At 38.6% G+C, this 24,000-nt stretch overlaps 1 protein-coding gene across 1 annotated transcript; it reads left to right on the forward strand.

The window, feature by feature from the left end:
- The first annotated feature begins 3,973 nt into the window (after nt 1–3,973).
- On the forward strand, nt 3,974–18,196 carry aire (autoimmune regulator). The gene is given in 13 exon segments (XM_058413137.1): nt 3,974–4,559; nt 4,815–5,001; nt 5,559–5,690; nt 5,813–5,878; nt 5,999–6,097; nt 6,902–7,044; nt 7,186–7,361; nt 7,451–7,520; nt 7,605–7,742; nt 8,735–8,856; nt 9,422–9,497; nt 13,274–13,360; nt 14,240–18,196. Coding segments are annotated over 13 exon segments (1,524 nt in total). The 5' UTR covers nt 3,974–4,412; the 3' UTR covers nt 14,321–18,196.
- Nucleotides 18,197–24,000: the final 5,804 nt, after the last annotated feature.

Here is a 24,000-nt window from a genome sequence, read left to right on the forward strand (position 1 = left end):
CGATGTCGTATAGCCTCCAGGCCATAAGGGGGCCCTGTAACATTTTATTATAATAATATCTTTTTCCAGTTATTGTGAGTCAGGCATTCACAGGTTGACCCCTTGTGCCCTGCAACTTCAGAGCTATGACCGGAGATATGATTACACGTCAGAACAAGGCTAGCTAAGGTAGCTAGATAACTATCTAGCAAAATTCCGCATAATTACGTGTTTTTTAAACCTATTCAGATAATAAGGTTGCCCTGATTAGTGACTTTGGCTAAATCTGTCATTTGTTTGTTTAGTAAAAACTTTCACAAGCATTTTTGTGTTTGGCTAAATTAGCCACCTAGCAATTACCTCCTGTACCTTTATAAAGCTAGCTATGTTAGCATCATGGATTGTGAAGATGAAAGCTGCTAGAACTGACCGAGCGAAATGAACTTAAACACTGATTGTGTTTTGTTTTATGATTTAGCCGTGAGAAGAGGTAGAGTTTTAGCTAAACAGTGCAGTCAAATTTAAAAAAGGAAAGATTTTGGGAAAATGGTGGTTGAATATTTGCTAATTTGGTACAGTGTTGTCTGTTTAGTTGATTTAGCTAGCAATAATGTCCTGTGGTAAGTGGAGCTAGTGAGCTAGTTATGCGCTGTGGATTTGAGTATTTAAGCTAAAGGCTAGTACACACACTGCAGTGTGTCTTTGATCCAACTTGAATATCAAGGGTGACTTGATTTTACTGACTCACAAAATCTCAAGACCCAAAATTTATAGTAACAGAACACGAGGTGAGTTTCAGTGCATTTATTTTAGCGAAACATTGTGTTGTGTCTAATTCTGGAAAAGTTTGGCAGGAAAAAGGAATACATACCAGTTAAATATATCAACAATGAAAGGAACTTGAGTTAGCATTTTATTTAAACTCTTGTCAGGAGATTAAGATAACTAGCTTTAGTTGGACAGTCATTCAACCAGTTAGCTAAAAGTTTCTGAGGTAATTTTAGCTAGCTAAATCATTGAAATAGATAGGAATTGTGAAAAATAATGATTTTCCGAGGTTTGTTTTAGTGAGAAATTCCTCTGAGACAAATGCAGGCAAAACATAGCTAACTGCACCCTACAGCAACATTTACCTCAGGTTAGCATGTTAGGTGTGTCTGGGAAAGATTTTAAGCTTTTTAATGGATGTTTGTTTGTTTCTCTTGTTGTGTTTGCACCCTGACACACGGTGAATGATATTCTTTTATGCTGCACTTTTTTTCAGTGTCATAGACTTAAGAAACGTGTAAAGATTAGCGTTAGCGCTGTGGCGTATCACCAAAATGACGAGTGTCAGATGAATGTTACGGTTTTTAGGCTCATGGAGAATGTGGAGAAACGCCGTGGCTCAAGCCCACGCTGTGATATTCAGGTTGTTGCACCGATTCTGTTCAAGGAATGTGAAACGTTTACTTACCACGGTAGTAATAGCATCTTTAATATTTTATAATAATGTTGTCTTACGTTTACCTGAATGCACTGACACCACTGTGTGTGTATATATACATATAAATATATATAAACATTTATTATCTAATTTTATCCCAGGTTTGTTTAGCCAGTCTACGAATAGATAAGATATTAGCGTTTTAAAAATGGCCGCCATCGCGATGGTCTTCAGGAATTGTTAGGAAATCTTGAATTATTGTATTTATCGACGCAGCAGATGATTAAGGAAAGCCGCTGAAGTGAATAGAATAGCGATCATGTATTGTTTCATTTCACCTTTTCATTTTGAAATATATTCATCCTGAATATATTCACCCATCATATATATATGAAGCGTACGCTTTTTTACTTTTTAACCACCTTCCACTTTTTTCGTGACACTAGTGTGCCTTCTGTTAAAATCTAACACCAAAATGCAAACGTACGCTAATCTGAATATGGTGCGTTCAAATGGAAGCCGTGAAAAACGATCCCGCTAGGTGTGAGCTAGCTAATGGCCTGAAGAGGTTGGCGATCCTGCTGGTCGCAGTATAATCTTTTCTGGAGATTATAGAAAGACGGGAATGACGCCAGATTTTTAGGAATACCAACATTTTATTTATTAGAACTTCCTGTGGAGAATATTCTCATCCAACAAGCCGTTGAGAGTGGTGAGAGGGATGGATGGATGAATAGATGGATGAATAGATAATGGATGCATGAATAGATAGATAGATAGATAGATAGATAGATAGATAGATAGATAGATAGATAGATAGATAGATAGATAGATAGATAGATAGATAATGGATGGGTGGATGGATGGATAAACGGATGGATGAATAGATAAATAGATGGATAGATAGATAGATGAACAGATAATGGATGGATGGATAAACGGATGGATGAATAGATGAACAGATGGATAGATAGATGAATAGATGGATGGATAGATGGATCAACAGATGGATGTATGAACAGATGGATGGATGGATGGATTAACAGATGACTGTATGAACAGATGGATAGAAGAGCATATGGATGGATCAACAGATGGATGTATGAACAGATGGATGGATGAATAGATGGATGGATAGATGGATGGATCAACAGATGGATGGTTGTATTAACAGATGACTGTATGAACAGATGGATAGATGAGCATATGGATGGATGGATGTATTAACAGATGGATGGATTAGACTTAGCATCAACATCTGCTGAACAAAAATCGCATTCGTTAGGAACACCACCAGAGGGAGCCGTTCACAGACACACACGACTACATCTGAACGCAGCGTTAGACACACCACGAGCGATCGTCATTTCCGAAGCAAGAGGCGTTGATATATTTGTGACGTAAATGTGTATTTTCATGACACCGACGATGCAATGAGCATTTCAGGTGAGGAGTTTTTTTATGTACAGTCAGCGCAGGGCTGTTATCGGACCTGTCGGCGTGGGAACTCTACAGTTCATTCTGTAAAGCCATTTATGAGCATGACATCTGTCTGAAAAGATCAATAAACTCTCTGTGTTAAAATCACACACTGATACTGACTCACTGATTCATTTAACTCTGAATAAATAATGCCTCCTGTTTCCTCCTGTTTTTATTGTGTCCATGTTGATGATTGAGTGTCTTTGTCATGTCTCACTCCACAGTGGAAGCTCATATGAAAGTAGACACTCAGGACTTTAAGAATTTGTAGTGTTTCAGAAGGATTTCTGTATTTTAGCCTACTAGGGGTTAATATATTCATAGAAAAGTTAAAAAAAATCCAAATTTATTTCCACACAAATGTTTGTATCTTCAAAGTACATGATGATATCATTTCTGCTCTCTCAGATGCTCTGAGTGTTTGTTCATCTGAAAAGCAGCTAAGATTTCATCTTCAACCAGTAAAGTTCTGTGTAAGGTTCTCCAACAGAGGGAAAAACACACGTCTAAAACACACTGAAAGCCGACAGAGTCATTTTAGATCAGACTCACAGCCTGAACATCATTCAGTTCTTCATACTGAGTGAAAACGTCTCATACGTCCAGTTCCAATCCTCCAGTGTCCAGTGTAGTGGTAACAAAAGGGTTATCTTTATTCCCTTATCACATATCACCACATGCTGAGAGCCAGAAATATATTTTCTTTGTTCTGTTAATGGTGGAAACGGATAGCTGTGTAATGTAAAATGTTTGACTCTATATATTTAAAAACCTCACTGATTCCCTTCAAAACCATCAGGGTGTAAACTTCATTTTCTCCACATTACATTTTTTAAAAAGTATTTTAATTATTTTTCTTTGTTATTGTCATTAAAAATGATGACCCACACACACGTTTCATGGGGCGTATTTTCTTTTATCACATTTTCGCCCCTGACCTTTAGGTTCTATGAACCGAAACCACCATATCATGTGATGCTGAGTGTGTGGGTGTGTGTGAGAGTGCTGTAATGTGTGTATTTGTGAAGAGTGTGTGGGGTTCCCCTGGCTGGAACACACGCTTCAATTAGTCCTATAGAGGAACAGGTGGGCAGTAAAGACAGAGAGAAAGATCTAGAAAAAATCAGTCTTGTTACTCAACTGTGGACTTTCCGAAACTACCCAGAAATTAACTCGATGACTTGTGATAGACTTTGCCCGAGCTTCGGCGTGTTAAAAAACCTCCCAGAGGAATTCAAACTGAGGAATTTTCCCAAGAACCACCAACAACCTGGGTCCCTGAAGGGCTGAGACTTAAAGGCCAAAGATCACCAGAGAGATTTCCAATGCTCACTATACACAGCAGCAAATAAATAGCAATGATGGAGAAAGTAAAGCGCTATCTAATCACGCCTCGTCACCTGCGAGCCAGGTAAGTATCTCTCACCACACGAAGAACGGTCACTCATACAGGACACCATCATCATCAGCAGGATAACGATTCCAAGCGAATGCTTTATTTTCTCTTCATCACCACCCAGACAGCATGACTCAACCGGAGGCTTTCGGAGAGCTCGAGCTTCGATCTCAGCTCAGAGCATCCAGAACAGAAATCGCGATGGCCGTCAGCGACCCTTTCCCGCTGCTGTATGGCCTGGCGGATCATGACATCATCTCCGACCATCTCCTCGGGGTGAGATTCAAGATTTTTACTAAAGGTGTCCCACAAGGCTCCATTCTGGGCCCGGGTCTGTTTGATTAGTAATGCCTAGTTTCTTGGCTATTTTTTATTCACTAAGGTTCAATCAGTCTACAGAGACATAGCACTAGCTCATAACATGCACTTTTCCATGCAACAGATAGATAAACATGTACAATATATCTATCCGTTATTGCACTACACACGCTGCAATTCTAGAAAATCTTACGATTCTATTGTGTTTCTAAGGAAACTCTGGAGAGAATGAATAAAGATGGCATCCATAAAGCAGTGTATTCCCTCGTAACATGGCTGCTGGAGCAGGACACCTCTATCCTTCAGGCTTTCTGGAACAATATATCCAAAGAGTACAATCAGGAGAGTTACCCCAAACTGCAGAACCTCTTCGCTAATTTACCTAAAGGTACTTCAGTGTGTGTGAGGATGATACACTGCTGATGAAAATATAATACGTGCTGATGGTTAAAGTGTAGTTATTATTTTATACAACAGCTCTGTGGAGATTAAATTTCTATACCAGCAGCTCAGACAGTAGTTCTGGCTACAGCATAAATCACAGGATTATATTAATACGCTGAGTTTAATACTGTACCTTATCGTTTCCATAGTAACAGCTCATTCACAGGGCCTCACCACATTTACACATTAATATATTAAAAATGTGTGTAACAGAGGTTACTGATGGAATGGATGTTTATAACGATGTTTATAACGTAAGCGAGAACAGGAAATAATTTGTTTTCTTTACATTAAACTTAGCTCTGAATGGTACAAAAGCACAGAGTGTTATTATTATTAACAAATTAAATATGGAGAGTGTTTGGAAATCTGTGTGGTGGAGGATTAATGCAGCAGCAGCAGCATGAATTATTTCCGTGTTTCTCCTGTATGTAAGAATAATGCTCAGAAACAAACAAAGAGTGAGATCTGACATTAGAGATTCCAGCCTGAGTTTATCTTGATGTCCGGCAGCTCTGAGGTCAGGAAGCAGGCCAAGACCTGAGCTGCAGAATCGGACTCCCAGCAAGAAGAGAGGAATGGGAGAGAAACAGCTGGTGCTTTCTGCTCAGAATTACGGCAAGAAAGCGCTGCAGATCCGCTCAGGTACCAGCGTCATCAGCAGCAGCATACAGGAGTCCGGTTTCACTCTAACTGACCTATTAATGGTTTAATAATGATCAGATCTGATTGGTTGAGTTGGAGTGAATGTATCTGTAATGTTCCAGGAGGGAAAGGAAAGCCGCTGAGGAAGACAGACAACGCGTCTCTCTCTCAGGTTTCACTGAGCAACGGTACACACCTTCATCTTCTTCTGTTTTTTTTAGTTTTGTTTTTAATAAAGAAAGAGAGAGAGTGTTGGTTAGTGAGTACTGCAGTAAATGCCACGCAGTGTGTGGTGTGTGTCTGCGCAGGCGTGCAGTCGGTGTCCACGTCAGTCCAGCGCGCTGTCACTCTGTCTGCTGGAGAACTTCCTGTGGAGGAGATTCTCATCCAACAAGTCATCGAGAGTGGTGAGAGGAATGAATGGATGGATAGATGGATGGATGGGTGGATGGATGGATAGATGGATGGGTGGATGGATAGATGGAGGTATGGATAGATGAACAGATGGATGGATGGATAGATGAACAGGTGGATGAATGGATGGATGGATGAATGGATAGATGAACAGGTGGATGGATGGATGGATGGATGGATGGATGTGTGGATGAATGGATGGATGAGTGGTTGGATGAATGGATGGATAAACAGATGAACAGATGGATGGTTGTATAGATGAACAGGTGGATGAATGGATGGTTGTATGGATGGATATATGAATGAACAGATAGATGGATGGATAGATGAACAGATGGATGGTTGTATAGATGAACAGGTGGATGAATGGATGGTTGTATGGATGGATATATGAATGAACAGATAGATGGATGGATAGATGAACAGATGGATGAACAGATTGAGACATGGATAGATGAGCAGATGGATAGATGAACAGTTGGGTGAATGGATGGATGGATGAATAGATAAACAGATGGATGTATGGATGAACCAATGGATGAATTAATGGGTAGATGGATTGATGAATAGATGGATGGAGAGATGGATGTACGGAAGGATTGATGGATGAACAGATGGAAGGATGGGTTGATGGGCAGACTCTAGACGTTTTCACTCTTTCTTCATTGTTATACTGAAGCATGAACATCATGTGCAGCTCTCCATCCTCCACTTTTTCTTTTTTAAGCTCTTCACTCTCCAGTGGCTTTCAGACACTTTTTGCATTTAAACCCTGAGCTTCTGCTTTTCTCCTGCAGGAGGAGCCAAGAAGTGCATCAAGGTTGGGGGAGAGTTTTATTCCTCCTCTACGCTGGAGGAGGAGACTGCGGGTGGTCACATGACCCAGACAGGACAAAGTCACAGTCACCAGCAGGGGGAGACTCGCACCCGAGTGATGGATGTGTGTAGAGCAGTCTGAGTCTTTAATCTGTTTTATTTCACTTTATTATTTTATATCAACACCATTCACCTTTATATCTGTGTTTCATCATCCTGCTCTCATTCACACACAGACTCAGATATCTCAGGGTCACAATGACAGACAGACAGATAGATAGATAGATGTGTGTGTGTGTGTGTGTGTGTGTGTGTTCAGGTGGAACACAATGATGATGAGTGTGCAGTGTGTAAGGACGGTGGTGAGCTGATCTGCTGTGACGGATGTCCTCGAGCCTTTCACCTCACCTGCCTGGTGCCTCCGCTCACCTCCATACCCAGGTGTCCAACACACACTCAGCTGTAACCATAGCAACAGTACAATCATAGCAACAACCATGAATTAATTGGAGAGGTTTTGTTTGTCGTAGCGGCTCGTGGCGCTGTAGGTTGTGTAGCGGCGGCAGAGCGATGGCTGAGAAGACATTCACGCCACTGCAGGTGCACCAACACACACACATAAACACCATTCCTGTCATCACATTACGTAGAGCTGAACATAAACATGATGTCATCATGTCACAGTCTCCGCCTCCTCCTCCTCCTCCTCCTCCTCCTTTAACGGAGAGCAGCTCCAACTCCACGGTGGATTTCTCCTTCTTCTCCTCCACCTCGGTCTCTGCACTCACGAGCAGCACCAGCACACAGCCTGCAGCATTCCAGGTTCTAGCTTAAGTTCTACTGCATCATCAACATTTACACAAAGCTCCTCTGATCACACAAACGTAGACAATCAGCTAGCACATGCACTAGAGCTGTGAGGCTAACGTAGCTAACATGTCATGGAAGCTTATAGCCGCAAGTTTAGCATCATGCTCACTGCACTGTCTAATTCAATACATACAATCTCCAGTGTCAGGCTTTAGGCCACGCCTCCTACCTGCACTCTTAGACAATCTAGAACCCTTCAGATTCTTGCGATGTCCCTCTATGGGAGGCAGTAAAGGTTCTACATCGATGTTCTCCTGTCAGTAAAGAACCCTGTGAGAAACCTAATGATCGGTCAGATATCTGTTCAACAGAGTGGTTCCTATCAGTAACAGTTCCAAGTAGAATGGTTGATATTTTGTTTATCTTGTGAAGCCCTCAAAGTGAAGCCCTCAAAGCTTTACTGACTCTAAAGTTCAGGAGCTTTCAGGAGGAACCATAAAAGATACACCAGAGATTAACCCTCTCAGAAAGGAAGAAACCTTAAGGATTTTTCAGTTTTCAGGAGAACCAGAGTACAGCTCTATCAGATTTGGGGTTCTTTCTTCCATGAGAGTGAAGCTTGTGCCAAATCTAGAATATCTAGAACCTTCTTCTATTGTTCCTTTAGATAAGTCCTTAAAAGGTTCCATGTAGAACCCAACAGCAGAGAGTTTCCCAGTGAGTTAAGGTTTTCAGAAGAACCATTTTGAGTCCAAAGAACCTTTAAAGAACCCATTTTTATAGAGTGTGTGTGATGAGGAAGAAAGAAAGGGATCCCTCTTGAATATTTCTTCTCCTGACATCAAACACATCGCTGCTGATGGATTGAATTAGAAGAGAAACGAGTTGTACTTTTCATACTTTTCATTTAGCCTAGCTATTTTCTTTACGAAAAGAGAGAAGCTGTGAGATTAATGCAGAACTTTTAGTGTCATGTAATGTTGTGCTCATATTCCTGTTCATAGAACCCGGACCCAGAGCCGGCGGGCGTGAGGAAGTGGTGTGGGATTTGCCACCTGAGCCGAGGAGAGCTGATCATCTGCCCTGAGTGTCTGCAGAGCTTCCACACACACTGCAACTTCCCCAAGTAATCATTATGTAAAACAGCTAGTATTATGGAGAATGTGGAGGGTAAAAAAAAGAATGGCGCTTGTTTCCGAGCATTTTAGAGCAAAATTAATTTTCCCTTGAATGTACAGAATGCTATGCAAAAAAATCAAGAAGTGAAAAGAATAAGACGCAGCTACGTTTCTATATTTTGTTGCTAAATAAAAAGTAGTTTTGTGAAAGCTACTAGCTATCATGCTGCGAGATCGTTTCATGAATCATCTGCCCCTTGTGGCTGAAACTGGTATTACATCCTAACAATCGATCTCATTTTATATATTTATTCCACACATAAAAGCTGATTAGGATTTAAATATATGCCCCCTTGTGGCCGGTTGTGTTATAAAACTAACAAAACTTCCCTGATATCCAACTGTTTCTTATATTAGCAAAATGTATCTAAATAAATTATTTAGTCACCGTATGATTTGAGGAACAGAATTTTTTTAGGTATCTTTTTTCCTCTTGTAAATGAGACATAAGATGAAGTGAGATTGATGACATTTTTCTGTGAGTTAATAGATGAATAATGTTATTTTCCTCAGTGGGAGAGCAAGATGCAGGACGTGTACAAGGTCTTGGGCGTCAACAGAGATGGAGGCAGCTTCCAGAGCTGTGCAGGTATACACACAAATACACACAATATACACAATACACACAATACACACACAATACACACAATACACACAAATACACACAATACACACAATACACACAAATACACACAATACACACACAATAGACACAATACACACAAATACACACAATACACACACAATACACACACAATACACACAATACACACAATACACACACAATACACACAAATACACACAAATACACACAATACACACACAATACACACAATACACACAAATACACACAATACACACAATACACACAAATACACACAATACACACACAATAGACACAATACACACAAATACACACAATACACACACAATACACACACAATACACACAATACACACAATACACACACAATACACACACAATACACACAATATACACAATACACACAATACACACACAATACACACAATACACACAAATACACACAATACACACAATACACACAAATACACACAATACACACAATACACACACAATACACACAATACACACAAATACACACAATATACACAATACACACAATACACACACAATACACACAATATACACAATACACACAATACACACACAATACACACACAATACACACAATATACACAATATACACAATACACACAATACACACACAATACACACAATACACACAAATACACACAAATACACACAATATACACAATACACACAATACACACACAATACACACAATACACACAAATACACACAATACACACAAATACACACAATATACACAATACACACAATACACACACAATACACACAATACACACAATGCACACATCACACAATACACACAATCACGCAATACACACATCACGCAATACACACAATGCACACATCACACAATACACACAATCACGCAATACACACATCACGCAATACACACAATCACGCAATACACACATCACGCAATACACACAATACACACAATACACACAAATACACACAAATACACACAATATACACAATACACACAATACACACACAATACACACAATACACACAAATACACACAATACACACACAATACACACAATACACACACAATACACACAATACACACAAATACACACAATACACACAATACACACAAATACACACAATACACACACAATACACACAATACACACAATACACACACAATACACACAAATACACACAAATACACACAAATACACACAATACACACAAATACACACAATACACACACAATACACACAATACACACACAATACACACAATACACACAATACACACACAATACACACAATACACACAAATACACACAATACACACAATACACACACAATACACACAATATACACACAATACACACACAATACACACAATACACACAATATACACAATACACACAATACACACACAATACACACAATACACACAAATACACACAATACACACAATACACACACAATACACACAAATACACACAATACACACACAATACACACACAATACACACAATACACACACAATACACACAATACACACAAATACACACAAATACACACAATACACACAAATACACACAATACACACAATACACACAAATACACACAATACACACAAATACACACAAATACACACAATACACACACAATACACACACAATACACACAATACACACAATACACACAAATACACACAAATACACACAATACACACAAATACACACAATACACACAATACACACAAATACACACAAATACACACAATACACACAATACACACAAATACACACAATACACACACAATACACACAATACACACAAATACACACAATACACACAATACACACACACAATACACACAAATACACACAATACACACAAATACACACACAATACACACACAATACACACAATACACACAATACACACAAATACACACAAATACACACAATACACACACAATACACACAATACACACAATACACACAAATACACACACAATACACACAATACACACAAATACACACAATACACACACAATACACACAAATACACACAATACACACAATACACACAATACACACAAATACACACAATACACACACAATACACACAATACACACAAATACACAAAATACACACAATACACACACAATACACACAATACACACAAATACACACAATACACACAACACACACAAATACACACAACGAACACAAATACACACAAATACACACAATACACACAATACACACAAATACACACAATACACACAAATACACACAAATACACACAATACACACAAATACACAAATACACACAAATACACAAATACACACAAATACACAAATACACACAATATACACACAATACACACAATACACACAATACACACAATATACACAATACACACAATACACACAACAAACACAAATACACACAAATACACAAATACACACAATACACACAATACACACAAATACACACAATACACACAACACACACAAATACACACAATACACACAATACACACAAATACACACAAATACACACAATACACACAAATACACAAATACACACAAATACACAAATACACACAAATACACAAATACACACAATATACACACAATACACACAATACACACAATACACACAATACACACAACACACACAAATACACACAATACACACAAATACACACAAATACACACAATACACACAAATACACAAATACACACAAATACACAAATACACACAAATACACAAATACACACAATATACACACAATACACACAATACACACAAATACACACAATACACACACAATACACACAATACACACAATACACACAAATACACACAATACACACAACACACACAAATACACACAATACACACAATACACACAAATACACACAAATACACACAATACACACAAATACACAAATACACACAAATACACAAATACACACAAATACACAAATACACACAATATACACACAATATACACAATACACACAATACACACAACAAACACAAATACACACAAATACACAAATACACACAAATACACACAATACACACAAATACACACAATACACACACAATACACACAAATACACAAATACACACAAATACACACAATACACACACAATACACACAAATACACACAGCAGGGTTCTATCAGTGAACAGATGCACAAAATACAGTAAAATATACTTGAATTGTTTTCTAAAAATGGAATAAAAAGGATTGGTCAATGATTTTCCCACAGACTTTTGATGCATTGATTTGTTTGATAGAAATATATCGGTATTCTAAGCTTTGTGGCACGACTTCCTGTGAGGAGCCTTGACATGGAATGCTTGGCTTGGGTCAGTTCTTTGTAAGCAGACGTACAGTTTACATACGCTTCGTATTGGGAATATTGCTCATATTTTTGGGAGCTGGAACGGATTATCTGCATTTAACATTATTTCTGATGGAAAAATTCATTTCAGTACAAATGTTCACCTTAGGAACTACAGAATAAATTCAGTTCCTATGCCGAGGTTCCACTGTATTTGACTGCAGTAGTCATGATTATGGAGGTTTGGATTTGGAGCGGTTTTATTTACGATTTGGTCTCACAGAACTGACGGCTCTAATTACCGTGCTCTTTTCACTCATTATCATCTTTACCAGTTGTGTTTGTGTTTGTAGATTTGCGGATGTCATTCAAAGCTGGTGTCTGTTTCCTGTCTCGTCCTCAGGTAGCTCAGCGCTGTACAGATCAGGGGTCAGCTCACGCCGAACCGCAGCTCCTTCACAAAGATGAGCTGGACCAGTACATGGGGGAGGTGAAAACACACACACACACACACCTGCATCTATAATTGCTTGCACACTCCACAGTAAACCTGCAAACCACAATCACAAGTAATCATTTGAGAAAGCGGTCATATTTTACACAGTTTCATTCTGCATGTCAGGAGTCTCTACTGAACCCTGGAGCAGATTCCCTCACATCCCTCAGCACAGAGAACAAGCATGATGCATTTTAGTGTTTGGAAATATAGCTCAAAATCAGTGCTGGTTAAAGTAGTTAATGACGTACTGACGTACTGCCATCAGTGTGTTAGTGGGTTTTTTTGTTCAGAACACACACAAGTGCAATATGGTGTCCCACAAGGTTCTGTTTTAGGTCTGCTACTGCTATTTTTACTGTATATTCAGCTTGAGCCCAATGGAACAATGGAACAAGGGGATATATCAAGCAAATATATATATATATATATATATATATATATATATATATATATATATAAAATGTATTTTTATTTATTTATTTATTTTTGCTTGATAGGTTGCAAGTACAAATTTTTAATTTATAGTCAAGATTAGCCCTATCCATATTACATCAGAATGAAGAAAATAGAAACATCTATGAACTAAATTTTTAACAGCATTTTTTGTATAAATGAAGAAAAGGATGAATAAAAGGCTAAATGAACATTTTACCCAGGAGATATAAAACCCAGTGTGATGGTGGTTTACAAAATCAGGATTTGGAGTGACCGCTAACACGATACAGGGTCTGGTGTTTAACATCTAAAGACAGAAGGCATTTGACATAACCCAGCTGTCCCACTGTCTACACCTCATCCTTTCTGTGTGTGTGTGTGTGTGTGTCTGTGTGTGTATGTGTGTGTGCATGTGTGTGTTTTGGGTTCTTCCAGACTTCTATAGATGGGATCCTGCAGTGGGCTTTTCACAACATTTCTCGGCCACTCTCTGAGTCTCAGGGCTACTTCCAGTGACTCCACATCACCTGTAAAACTTAATGATCTTAATGGCAACACACACACACACACACACACACACACAGCTCAGCAATCCCGAGACTTTTATGTAACATTGATTTGAAGGTTCCTGCTGTATGTATAGTTTTTCGCTGTGCAGATGAACATTAGACTTAGCCTTGGTATGTAATAAATAATAATAATAATAATAATAATAATAATAAGGCCCTTAACCCTCAACTGGGACTGGCTGGCATTGAGGCCACAGTCCCTTCACTGGGACTAATAGATTGAGGTAATTGCTCAGTTGTTAATTTGTAAGTCGCTCTGGACATAAAAATCTGCCAAATACCGGAAATGTAAATGTAACTAAACTAATAATAAATAAATAAATAAATAAATAAATAAATAAATAAATAAATAAATCAATCAATCAATCAATCAATCAATCAATCAATCAATCAATCAATCAATCAATCTAATGTTAATGATCATGAATTGGGATTTTCAGCACTGTAATAAATCAAAGAAACAAAAAAATTCCAAAAAAGATGCTCTGGCTAAAGAAGCAGGATTATTTGTTCTAGAAGATTCTGAGTCACAATCAAATCACCATTTTCTTTTGCAAAAAACTGACCTTACCCAATAACTGTAAAAAAAAAAAAAATAAAATAAACAAAAAATTTATCAAGGAATTTTACAGAACCTTTTCAGGATCTTATGGAGGAAACTTTATTGGAGGTGATTTATAAAGAATTCAACTTAAAACATCTGGACAAGTAAAAAAAAAAAAAAAAGCAGTACAGTGTTGGCTTTAATGCCACAAAGAAAGCACCAATAAATAAAAAAAAAGAATATTATAAGTCTTGTAAGTCTTTACACTGGGTTAAAGCTTGTCTATTATTTCGTTTTTCTATGAGAATATCTTAAATCTGGGCAGACATATCTATTTTTCTCATTTATTTCTTTTTTTTAATTATTGAAGATTTATTTATTTATTTATTTTATTTTTTATTTATTTTACTTATTTATTTATTTTTATTATTCCAGCTTGAGATCGATATGTCGAGCAGAAATGTCGAGTTTATGACACATTTTTAAGAAAAATATTTTTTAGGCTTACATTAATGCTGAGCTTAAATGAGAAATATTTAATTAGCTGTAATTAAATATGTGTAATGAAAACAAACACTGAGGAATTTGTACGTTTTTATGCAGTTTTTTAAAAAAAATTTTATCTGCTTATAAAGCTCATCACAAATGCTTTGTATATGATTCACGTTAAAATTCCCCAAATATCTGCTGATTTTTCAGCACTGATAAAAAATAAAAATCTCTCTCCCCTGCTGTGGTGTTAATTTAGACATGATGAAAGACACGTGATGATAAAACTCTGAGCTCTACACGTCTGTTAACGTTTATCTCCTGGCTGTGACTCCACACGGATTCTCTCGATCCCCTGGTGGATGTGGTATTTCTAGGAAACCTAGTCAGAGTTCTCTCAAGGACACTTTCTGGTGGAGAGCCAAAGCTGTCAAGCTCTTAGAGAAAGAGGAAAAAGAGCGCATGTGGAATGTTAATGACAAGCATGTGAGCTTTGGGAATTTTGCCTTTCCACTCCGAAACCCACGGCCAAAATATCTGCAGCTTTGGGATGAAGAAGGCAGATGGGAAAGAACTGATCTGTCAGTTTCATGTCCCTCATTTCTCTTCCAGGGGTTTGAGGTATTTTTCTTTCACCCTCCAGGTGTTGTATCCGAAACGGGCCCAGATATTATCTCCATGGCTACACATTTTTTAAGACCCAACAAATACAGCGTGAGGAATTCTGCGCTAGTCGTTAACTTCCAATGGAGCATGAAGGAAAATGTTTTCATGTGAGCAGATGGATTTTATTATTTTTTGGCCAGCCAGGTGGTGTAGATCACCAGGAATTAAAACGTCAGTCTCCCTGGTTCGGTTTTCTTCCCTGCAGGAGCTGAAACACTGTTAAGGATTACAAGATGTGCTTGTCCAGGAGATATATAGCCAGAGATCGATAAAAGAGGATCAGGAAAGTCTGGGTTTTGAGCCAAACGTTGGTCAGTAAATGACGGTTGAAAACATGCGATGGAAAACAAATATAATAGGTTTCTGTCCCAGACACATTCTGAGACTGTGTCCTGTTGTGTTATAAAAGGTTTAGGATGGTGATGGATTGCCACTCCAACCTTCTTTTTGATAGAATTTTAAATAAAATCAGGTCCACGCTGTGCAGCATGGTGTCGGGTGTGTCCAGGGTGTGTCCGGGTTAGAACTTTAATCTATTCTGATCATAAAATAATAACTTCTTTTCCATTTCTTTATTTATTCTGCTGTTATTTTTTTTCCTTCTTTTCACATTTCATAACATCTTGCTAAGTTGATTCTATCATTACATCATCTGTCCATCATCCTTAATGGTCAGCACCAGCTACTAACGAGCTAAACCCCAAAATTCACACAACATCCACGCTTGGTCTCGGCACTTACCGGATCTTTCATGTTTCCACTGAATGGATCCCACTCAGCTTGACTGATACAAGAGTTTAGAATAAAATAATAATCCTTTTTCTTGCTCTCCACCCCATTTCCGTCAAAAACAACATTGCTTCTAATGGAATTGCCTCGTGACAGGAGAAAATTGGAGGCTGCTAGCAAAACAGCAAGGTGTGAATGTCAACAATTAGCACTTCCTCCGATGTCAAGATAAGAATATCAGCCATTAGCGTGGCATTCAAAACATTTTCGGCATTTGGCAGACGCCCTCATGCAGAGCGACTTACATTTATCTCATCTATGCAATAATTTAAGAGTTAAGAGCTGTGTGGGCCGGTCCTGCGGTTCAAACTCACAACCTTCTGATCAGAGGAGCACACACTTCTCAGAATGCTAGCGTGACAGAAAATATAAATAATAAGCAGTTAGTGAGGCACACAATATAAAAACGTTCAGTTAGCATGACGCAATACGAAAACAAACCATTTACATGGGTGAAAAATGAAACGTTTTACTTCCTAGATCTTAGAAAATGAAATCCAGCCATGAAGCTAAGAATGTAATAAAATGAGCAGTTAGCATGATCCGAACTGATGAAAGCCAGGTGCTGGTGACATCACGGTAAGAAAATGTGCAGTTAGCATGGACCTAGCGGCTCAGATGTCAAATAAAACATATCTGCTTTCAGCATGCAGAAGGGGAATAGTTGATCCTGTAAGCAGGAGCATGCTTAGGAGAGATGTTAAGGAGGATTTGGCTTTGATTTGGGATGTTTTAAATTTTCACCCACTAAACCTTTCACCAGAGAAGGTGGAATGTTTACATGCATGCTGGAGGATCTGAATTGATTGGAATCTGCTGAAGAAACCAGGAAATAACCCTAACAATAATAAATAAAACCCCAGAACTAATCGCTCCTACAGGCTGAGCTGGACTAACAGGCCGTAAGCTGCTGCGCTTTTCCTCATCACCACTTCCTCATGACGTGTCTAAACCCATCACTTGAGATTTTCTCAGTAATTACCTGAATATTGTGATATTTCCTTGTAGAACTAACTCCTCCATCATGCAGCTGGAAGATGATCCACGGTTTGAACAGCTGGGCCCTGAGTTTCAGCAGCCGCTAACCACTTTGTTTTGAGTTTATGGAAATTTACAGAACCTTTTTCAGGACCTTACGGAGGAAATAAATGTTTTTCCAGCTAAATGTCTTTTTATAAACACCTTGTGGAAATCCTCCAGTGAAGAATTTACGACTAAATGAACTGCATCCCCCTTGATAAATGAGGCCCAGTGTTTGTGATTTAAAAAGAATTCAACTTAAAACATCTGGACAAGTGAAAAGCAGTACAGTGTTGGCTTTAATGGCACAAAGAAAGCACCAATCAATAAATAAATGCATAAATAAAATAAATAAATAGCTATATAATAATAATAATAATAATAGTAATAATAATAATAATAATAACATATTTATTTATTTATTTGTTTATTTATTTATAACATTGTTCATATAATGAGAAAAACGAAAGGAATTCGTTAAAAAAAATTATTAAAAGAAAAAAACTGTAATAGATCTAATAAACAAGACAGTGTTTACATTGTGTGAAAGTTTGTCTATAATTTAGTTTAATTCTATGAGAATATTTTAAACCTGAGCAGATTTAATCTCATTAATTTTCTTATTACTGAAGATGATTCTGTTCTTCCAGCTTTAGATTCATTGTCTATACCTGCAGGTCACAGGGGTCTACTGGAGCCTATCCCAGCGCACATAGAAAGGCAGGGGTACACCCTGGTCGCCAGTCCATCGCAGGGCCACACATAGACAAACAACCACACACACTCACTCCTATGGGCAATTTAGAATTACCAAACAACCTAATGTACCTGTTTTTGGACTCTGGGAGGAAACCAGAGTACCCAGAGTAAACCCACGCAGGCACGGGGAGAACATGCAAACTCCACACAGAAAGGCCCCAGCCGGTTTGACCGCAGGATTCGAACCCAGGACCTTGTTGCTGTGAGGCAACAGTGCTGACCACTGAGCCACCGTGCTGCCCAGCTTTAGATTTTGTTGATAAATTTCTTCTTTCTTTCTTTGCTTCAAATTAGTAAATTTAAAAACCCATAAAAAACTTTTTTTATTATAATCAAGATTTTACTTGCTGATATTTTTAGCAGTGCAATAACTGATGGAAGAAAAAAAGAAAAAATGTTTGTAGAAAAAGGATTTTAGGAAAATGTGATTTTGTGCTAAAAAAAAACCCTGAAGCTACTTTGGATGGAGGGATAGAGGGATGGAGAGATAGAGGGATGAAAGAATGGAGGAATAGAGAATTAGAAGGATGGAAGGCTAGAGGCATAAAAGCGATGGAGGGATAGAGAGAGAGGAATAGAGGGATAGACAGATAGAGGGATGGAGGAATAGAGGGATGAAGGGATGGAGGGATGGATGCATAGAAGGATAAAGGGGGGGGATGGAGAGATAGATAAAGGAATTGAGGAATGAAGGGAAAAAGAGATAGAGGAAGGGAAGGAAAGAGGAATGAAGGGATGGATGGATGGATGGGTAGAGGGATGAAGGAAAAGAGGGATGGAGAGATGGATGGATAGAGGTATGGAGGGATGGATGGATAGAGGTATGGAGAGATGGATGGATAGAGGGATGGAGAGATGGATGGATAGAGGGATGGAGAGATGGATGGATAGAGGTATGGAGAGATGGATGGATAGAGGGATGGAGAGATGGATGGATAGAGGGATGGAGAGATGGATGGATAGAGGGATGGAGAGATGGATGGATAGAGGTATGGATGGATGGATGGATGGATAGAGGGATGGAGAGATGGATGGATAGAGGGATGGAGAGATGGATGGATAGAGGGATGGAGAGATGGATGGATAGAGGTATGGAGAGATGGATGGATAGAGGGATGGAGAGATGGATGGATAGAGGGATGGAGAGATGGATGGATAGAGGGATGGAGAGATGGATGGATAGAGGGATGGAGAGATGGATGGATAGAGGTATGGAGAGATGGATGGATAGAGGGATGGAGAGATGGATGGATAGAGGGATGGAGAGATGGATGGATAGAGGGATGGAGAGATGGATGGATAGAGGGATGGAGAGATGGATGGATAGAGGGATGGAGAGATGGATGGATAGAGGTATGGATGGATCCACAGTCATTCACTTTGTCTGGAAGTTCAGTGACAGCACATAAATCCTGCAGGTCTGAGATCAGCATGTGGTAAATGTGAATGTGGAGCTGGGGATTAAGTTACACTTGGCAACGTAAAGTAAAAAAACCCCTCAGTGCAGATGACCTGATTACACAGCAGATATGTTTCTCAGGTTCTCCGGGATTGTGTTGGGCTCAGCGGCGGCGTTCCAGATTTTTCCCTCTGTTTGTTTTCCTTCGAGCTGCAGAGCCAAGAGTCTGTTGGTATGCAGCTTCCTTCAGCACTCGTCTATAAAAAGCCTCGGCATGGCACTGCAGCCATGAAGAAAACAAACACACGGAAACCTCATGCTCGGCATTTCAGCCGTGTTTTCAAAGATAACGTGAAGCCATGCCGCCGGCTCACCCTATTACACTTTCATTACTTTAACCATTAAACTAATTAACATAGCTTCATTAGCGGATTGCTATCACGAGGAGAAGGCAGTTTCTCACTTGGGGAAGTGAAATTTTGACTAGATCCTCATTAATCCTTCAGTTCTCTACTGAGAACTTCTGAGTCATGCAAGGCATCATGGGAGCTCAGGGTCACGCACCAGCTCATTTTGAACCCTGAAACATAAATGATCAGCTTTGACTCTTGATGAAGCAGCTCCTCTTGTGAACTTTGATTGCGAAAGGTTTCGATCTGAAACATTTGCCTACGCCATCTGCGCTTCCTGTATCGTGTTATGAGCCGTGACCCTGACATTCCTCCACATGTTCCCACACTTTCACAAAACATTCCTCTACCGATGTGGAGGCCCAAAAGAATTCGTCTGATCCACTTTATATGAAAGGATATGAACGGTCAGGGTTAGAGCGAGGGCGTCGTTACCGAGTACAACTTCAGTTTTATTCAATAAAAGTCACACTGGCTTGTGACAGACATCCTACTGTGTTTAGAGCTGATGTGAGCTCTGACCCCATGCTGATGTTTCATTGTTATCATGAGGAAGCAATGTTGCTCGCTGCTGAAGCAAAAAACAACGCAATGAGACGACTAAGAGCTAGTTCAAGGCAACTCTGTTTACATTTGCGAATGACAGATCATTCATTATGTCCCGGGAAACCTTCACCTTCTGGCTCTCCCCTTTAGTAACAATGTCATAGCTAGTCTTACCGGAGTCCCTGCCTGCACTTTGCACATAATCTACAATGTTTTTAAACATCACATGATCACAAGCATACCTAATATCTTTCTCTCTCTCTCTCAATCGAGCTTCCTGAGCTACCACTTCATCTTTCTGGACCTGCCTGATCCATCCAGATGCTCTATCCCTGGTCTCATCGCTTGGTGGTGATCCCTGATGCTGTGGAGAGATCTGTGTCCGTGACCCAAGTGAGAACCATGGAGACTATCATGCCAACTTTGAACTGCCTTTGCGGTGGTCAGCTTTCAACAGGAAGAAATTAGTGTTAATTGTTAAAAGCTCCATACAAATAATTTGAAGTGAATGACTGAGCTGTGACGTCACCAGCAAGTTAAGTGCAATGAAACTTCTTTACCAGATGCTATACAAGAAATAATATGTAAAGAATAAAGTTTTCTGCACCCAGTCTCAGTGAGCAGCACATTCACAGACGTGATGCGATGTACCTTTAACCTCAGGTCTCAGGTCATGGTAATGAAGATACCTAACACGCTTTGTGTCAGTAAGAAAAGTCGTTGCTGAGATCAAGTCAAATCAAGTCTAGAAGTTTTGTCATAATCCAGCCTCACTTCCTGTTCGGCAGCTTTGCTGTCAGATTCGTTGGACCATTACGGCCAACCCTTTGGGAGATTCATAATTCTTTTATAATAACTTGTGTCCAGGTTGGACCGAAGATGCTGAAGGCCATTCATTTGGTCAGCAAAATTCAAGATTTAATCAGACAGGAATCCAGGGATGTCTGACTTTTACATTTCAAACAGTTCGAAAGTTCTGACCAAAACATACTTCCAAATTAGTCCTAAATTTGACCCAATGGTGGAGTTTTGGAAGCACAAATTTGGTCCGAATGTTCCTTCAACTCTCACAACCTTGATGAAACTAGCAAATAAGAAATAAACAAGTGGAGAAGTGGATTTTGTTATTCATGTGCACAAAGCAGTAGTAAAAGAAAATAGTCCAGTTTTGATGTTGAATTAATGAAGTTCATTAATAACTAGAAATATATTCATGTTAACTTTCCAGAGATTTTAAACAGGGCAATTATTTTGTTTATGTATATTTTTAAATTAATTTTTTTGAGAAATAAACTTTTTAGAAGACTTAATGTTCTTAGTGTTTCACTCTCTTTTTATGGGGATGTGTAAACAGGACATTATTTCTCCATAATTCAATTTATTTCTATAGCACTTTTAACAATGGACATTGTCTCAAAGCAGTATAGAAGTATAGAAACAGAGAAAAGATGATGACGTTTAAAGTTAAGTTACTGTTTATCTCTAACATTTATCTCTAATGAGAAGCCTGAGGTGAGGGTGGTGAGGAAAAACTCCCTGAGATGATCTGAGGAAGAAACCTTGAGAGGAACCAGACTCAGAATGGATCCTCATCTTCATTTGGGTGACACTGGACAGGAAATAATGTATTTAAGACTTAATAGTGTTCATATTTTTGTTAATAATATGCAATAATAGCATTCAAGCTACATTTTTGTGTTTTATTAACATTAAGAGATGCTGGTGAGGAAATGACTCTTATAATATCAGTTATAATGTTATATAATGCTGCTATAGTGTAAGTAACAACAGGACATCTCATGGTTTGCAGGCATTACATCACATTAAATGTCCGTGTTTGATGACTTTTCCATAAACAGCACGTCCCGTTGAGATTTTTTCTCTGAAGACTAAAAAACTTGCATGTGTTATTACTCGTCAGACGTTACGAATGTCTCACACTGTTGCCGGAGCGCTCAAAGTATTTAAACATCGGATAGATTTCAAGCTGTTAAAGGTTTTATCTGTAACTGCTTCCTGAAACGGAAGGTTTTTGATCTTCATGCCAGTCTTTATCAGTGTTAAGGTAACCCGTCTTGTGTAGATGTCAGTATCAAACCCACAGGCGAGGTGTGGAAGCTAATTGATTCCACTGCAGTCTTTACAGGAGCTCGTGTAAACACAACCACTGCCAAAATCTCACTCATTCTCTCATGAGGAAAGTCAAGAAGCTGTGAAAAGCTTTTTGCTGGCGGATTAGAGCAAGATATCTAGATTTCCTGCTTGGTTGGTTAACAAATTTTCCAAATTTGGTCAAATTCTATAACCTCTTGTAATCTGATTACAAAAATCACCCAGTTTAATTCTGTTATTCATTTTGATGGTAGTGGCTTTATACAACGATCAGCCATAACATTATGACCACTGAGAGGTGAAGTGAATAAGTCTGAGTATCTCCTCATCATGGCACCTGTTAGTGGGTGGGATATATTAGGCAGTAAGTTAACATTTTGTCCTCAAAGTTGGTGTGTTAGAAGCAGGAAAATGGACAAGAGTAAGGATTTGAACTTTGAGTTGGATCAGAGTGGTCAGTATCTAGCAAAAGTATCCTTTAAGTCCTGTAAGTATCCTTAAGGTGGTTAACATCTTGGTGCCAGATACCACAGCACACCTTCAGGGATCTAGTGGAGTCCAAGCCTCAAAGGGTCAGGGCTGTTTTGGCAGCAAGAGGGGGAGCAACACAATATTAGGCAGGTGGTCATAATGTTATGGCTGATCAGTATATTTATATTATGTCGTATATTAGAATTTCTTTTTTTATTTATTTCATAATCTGTTACTTTTACACTTTGCAAAAGTTATTGGATTGAAATTTTTTGTTGGATGTAAATAAGTATTTATTTATTTATTGCTCTTATATTAAATAATATATTGCTATTCTTTTCTATATTTAATATCAAGAAAATATTTTGATATTTGATCCAAACACTGAGAGCTGCATAAATACTTTTCCAAAACATAATAAA

This window comes from Hemibagrus wyckioides, linkage group LG17, assembly GCF_019097595.1.
Source record: "Hemibagrus wyckioides isolate EC202008001 linkage group LG17, SWU_Hwy_1.0, whole genome shotgun sequence".
NCBI lineage: Eukaryota > Metazoa > Chordata > Actinopteri > Siluriformes > Bagridae > Hemibagrus > Hemibagrus wyckioides.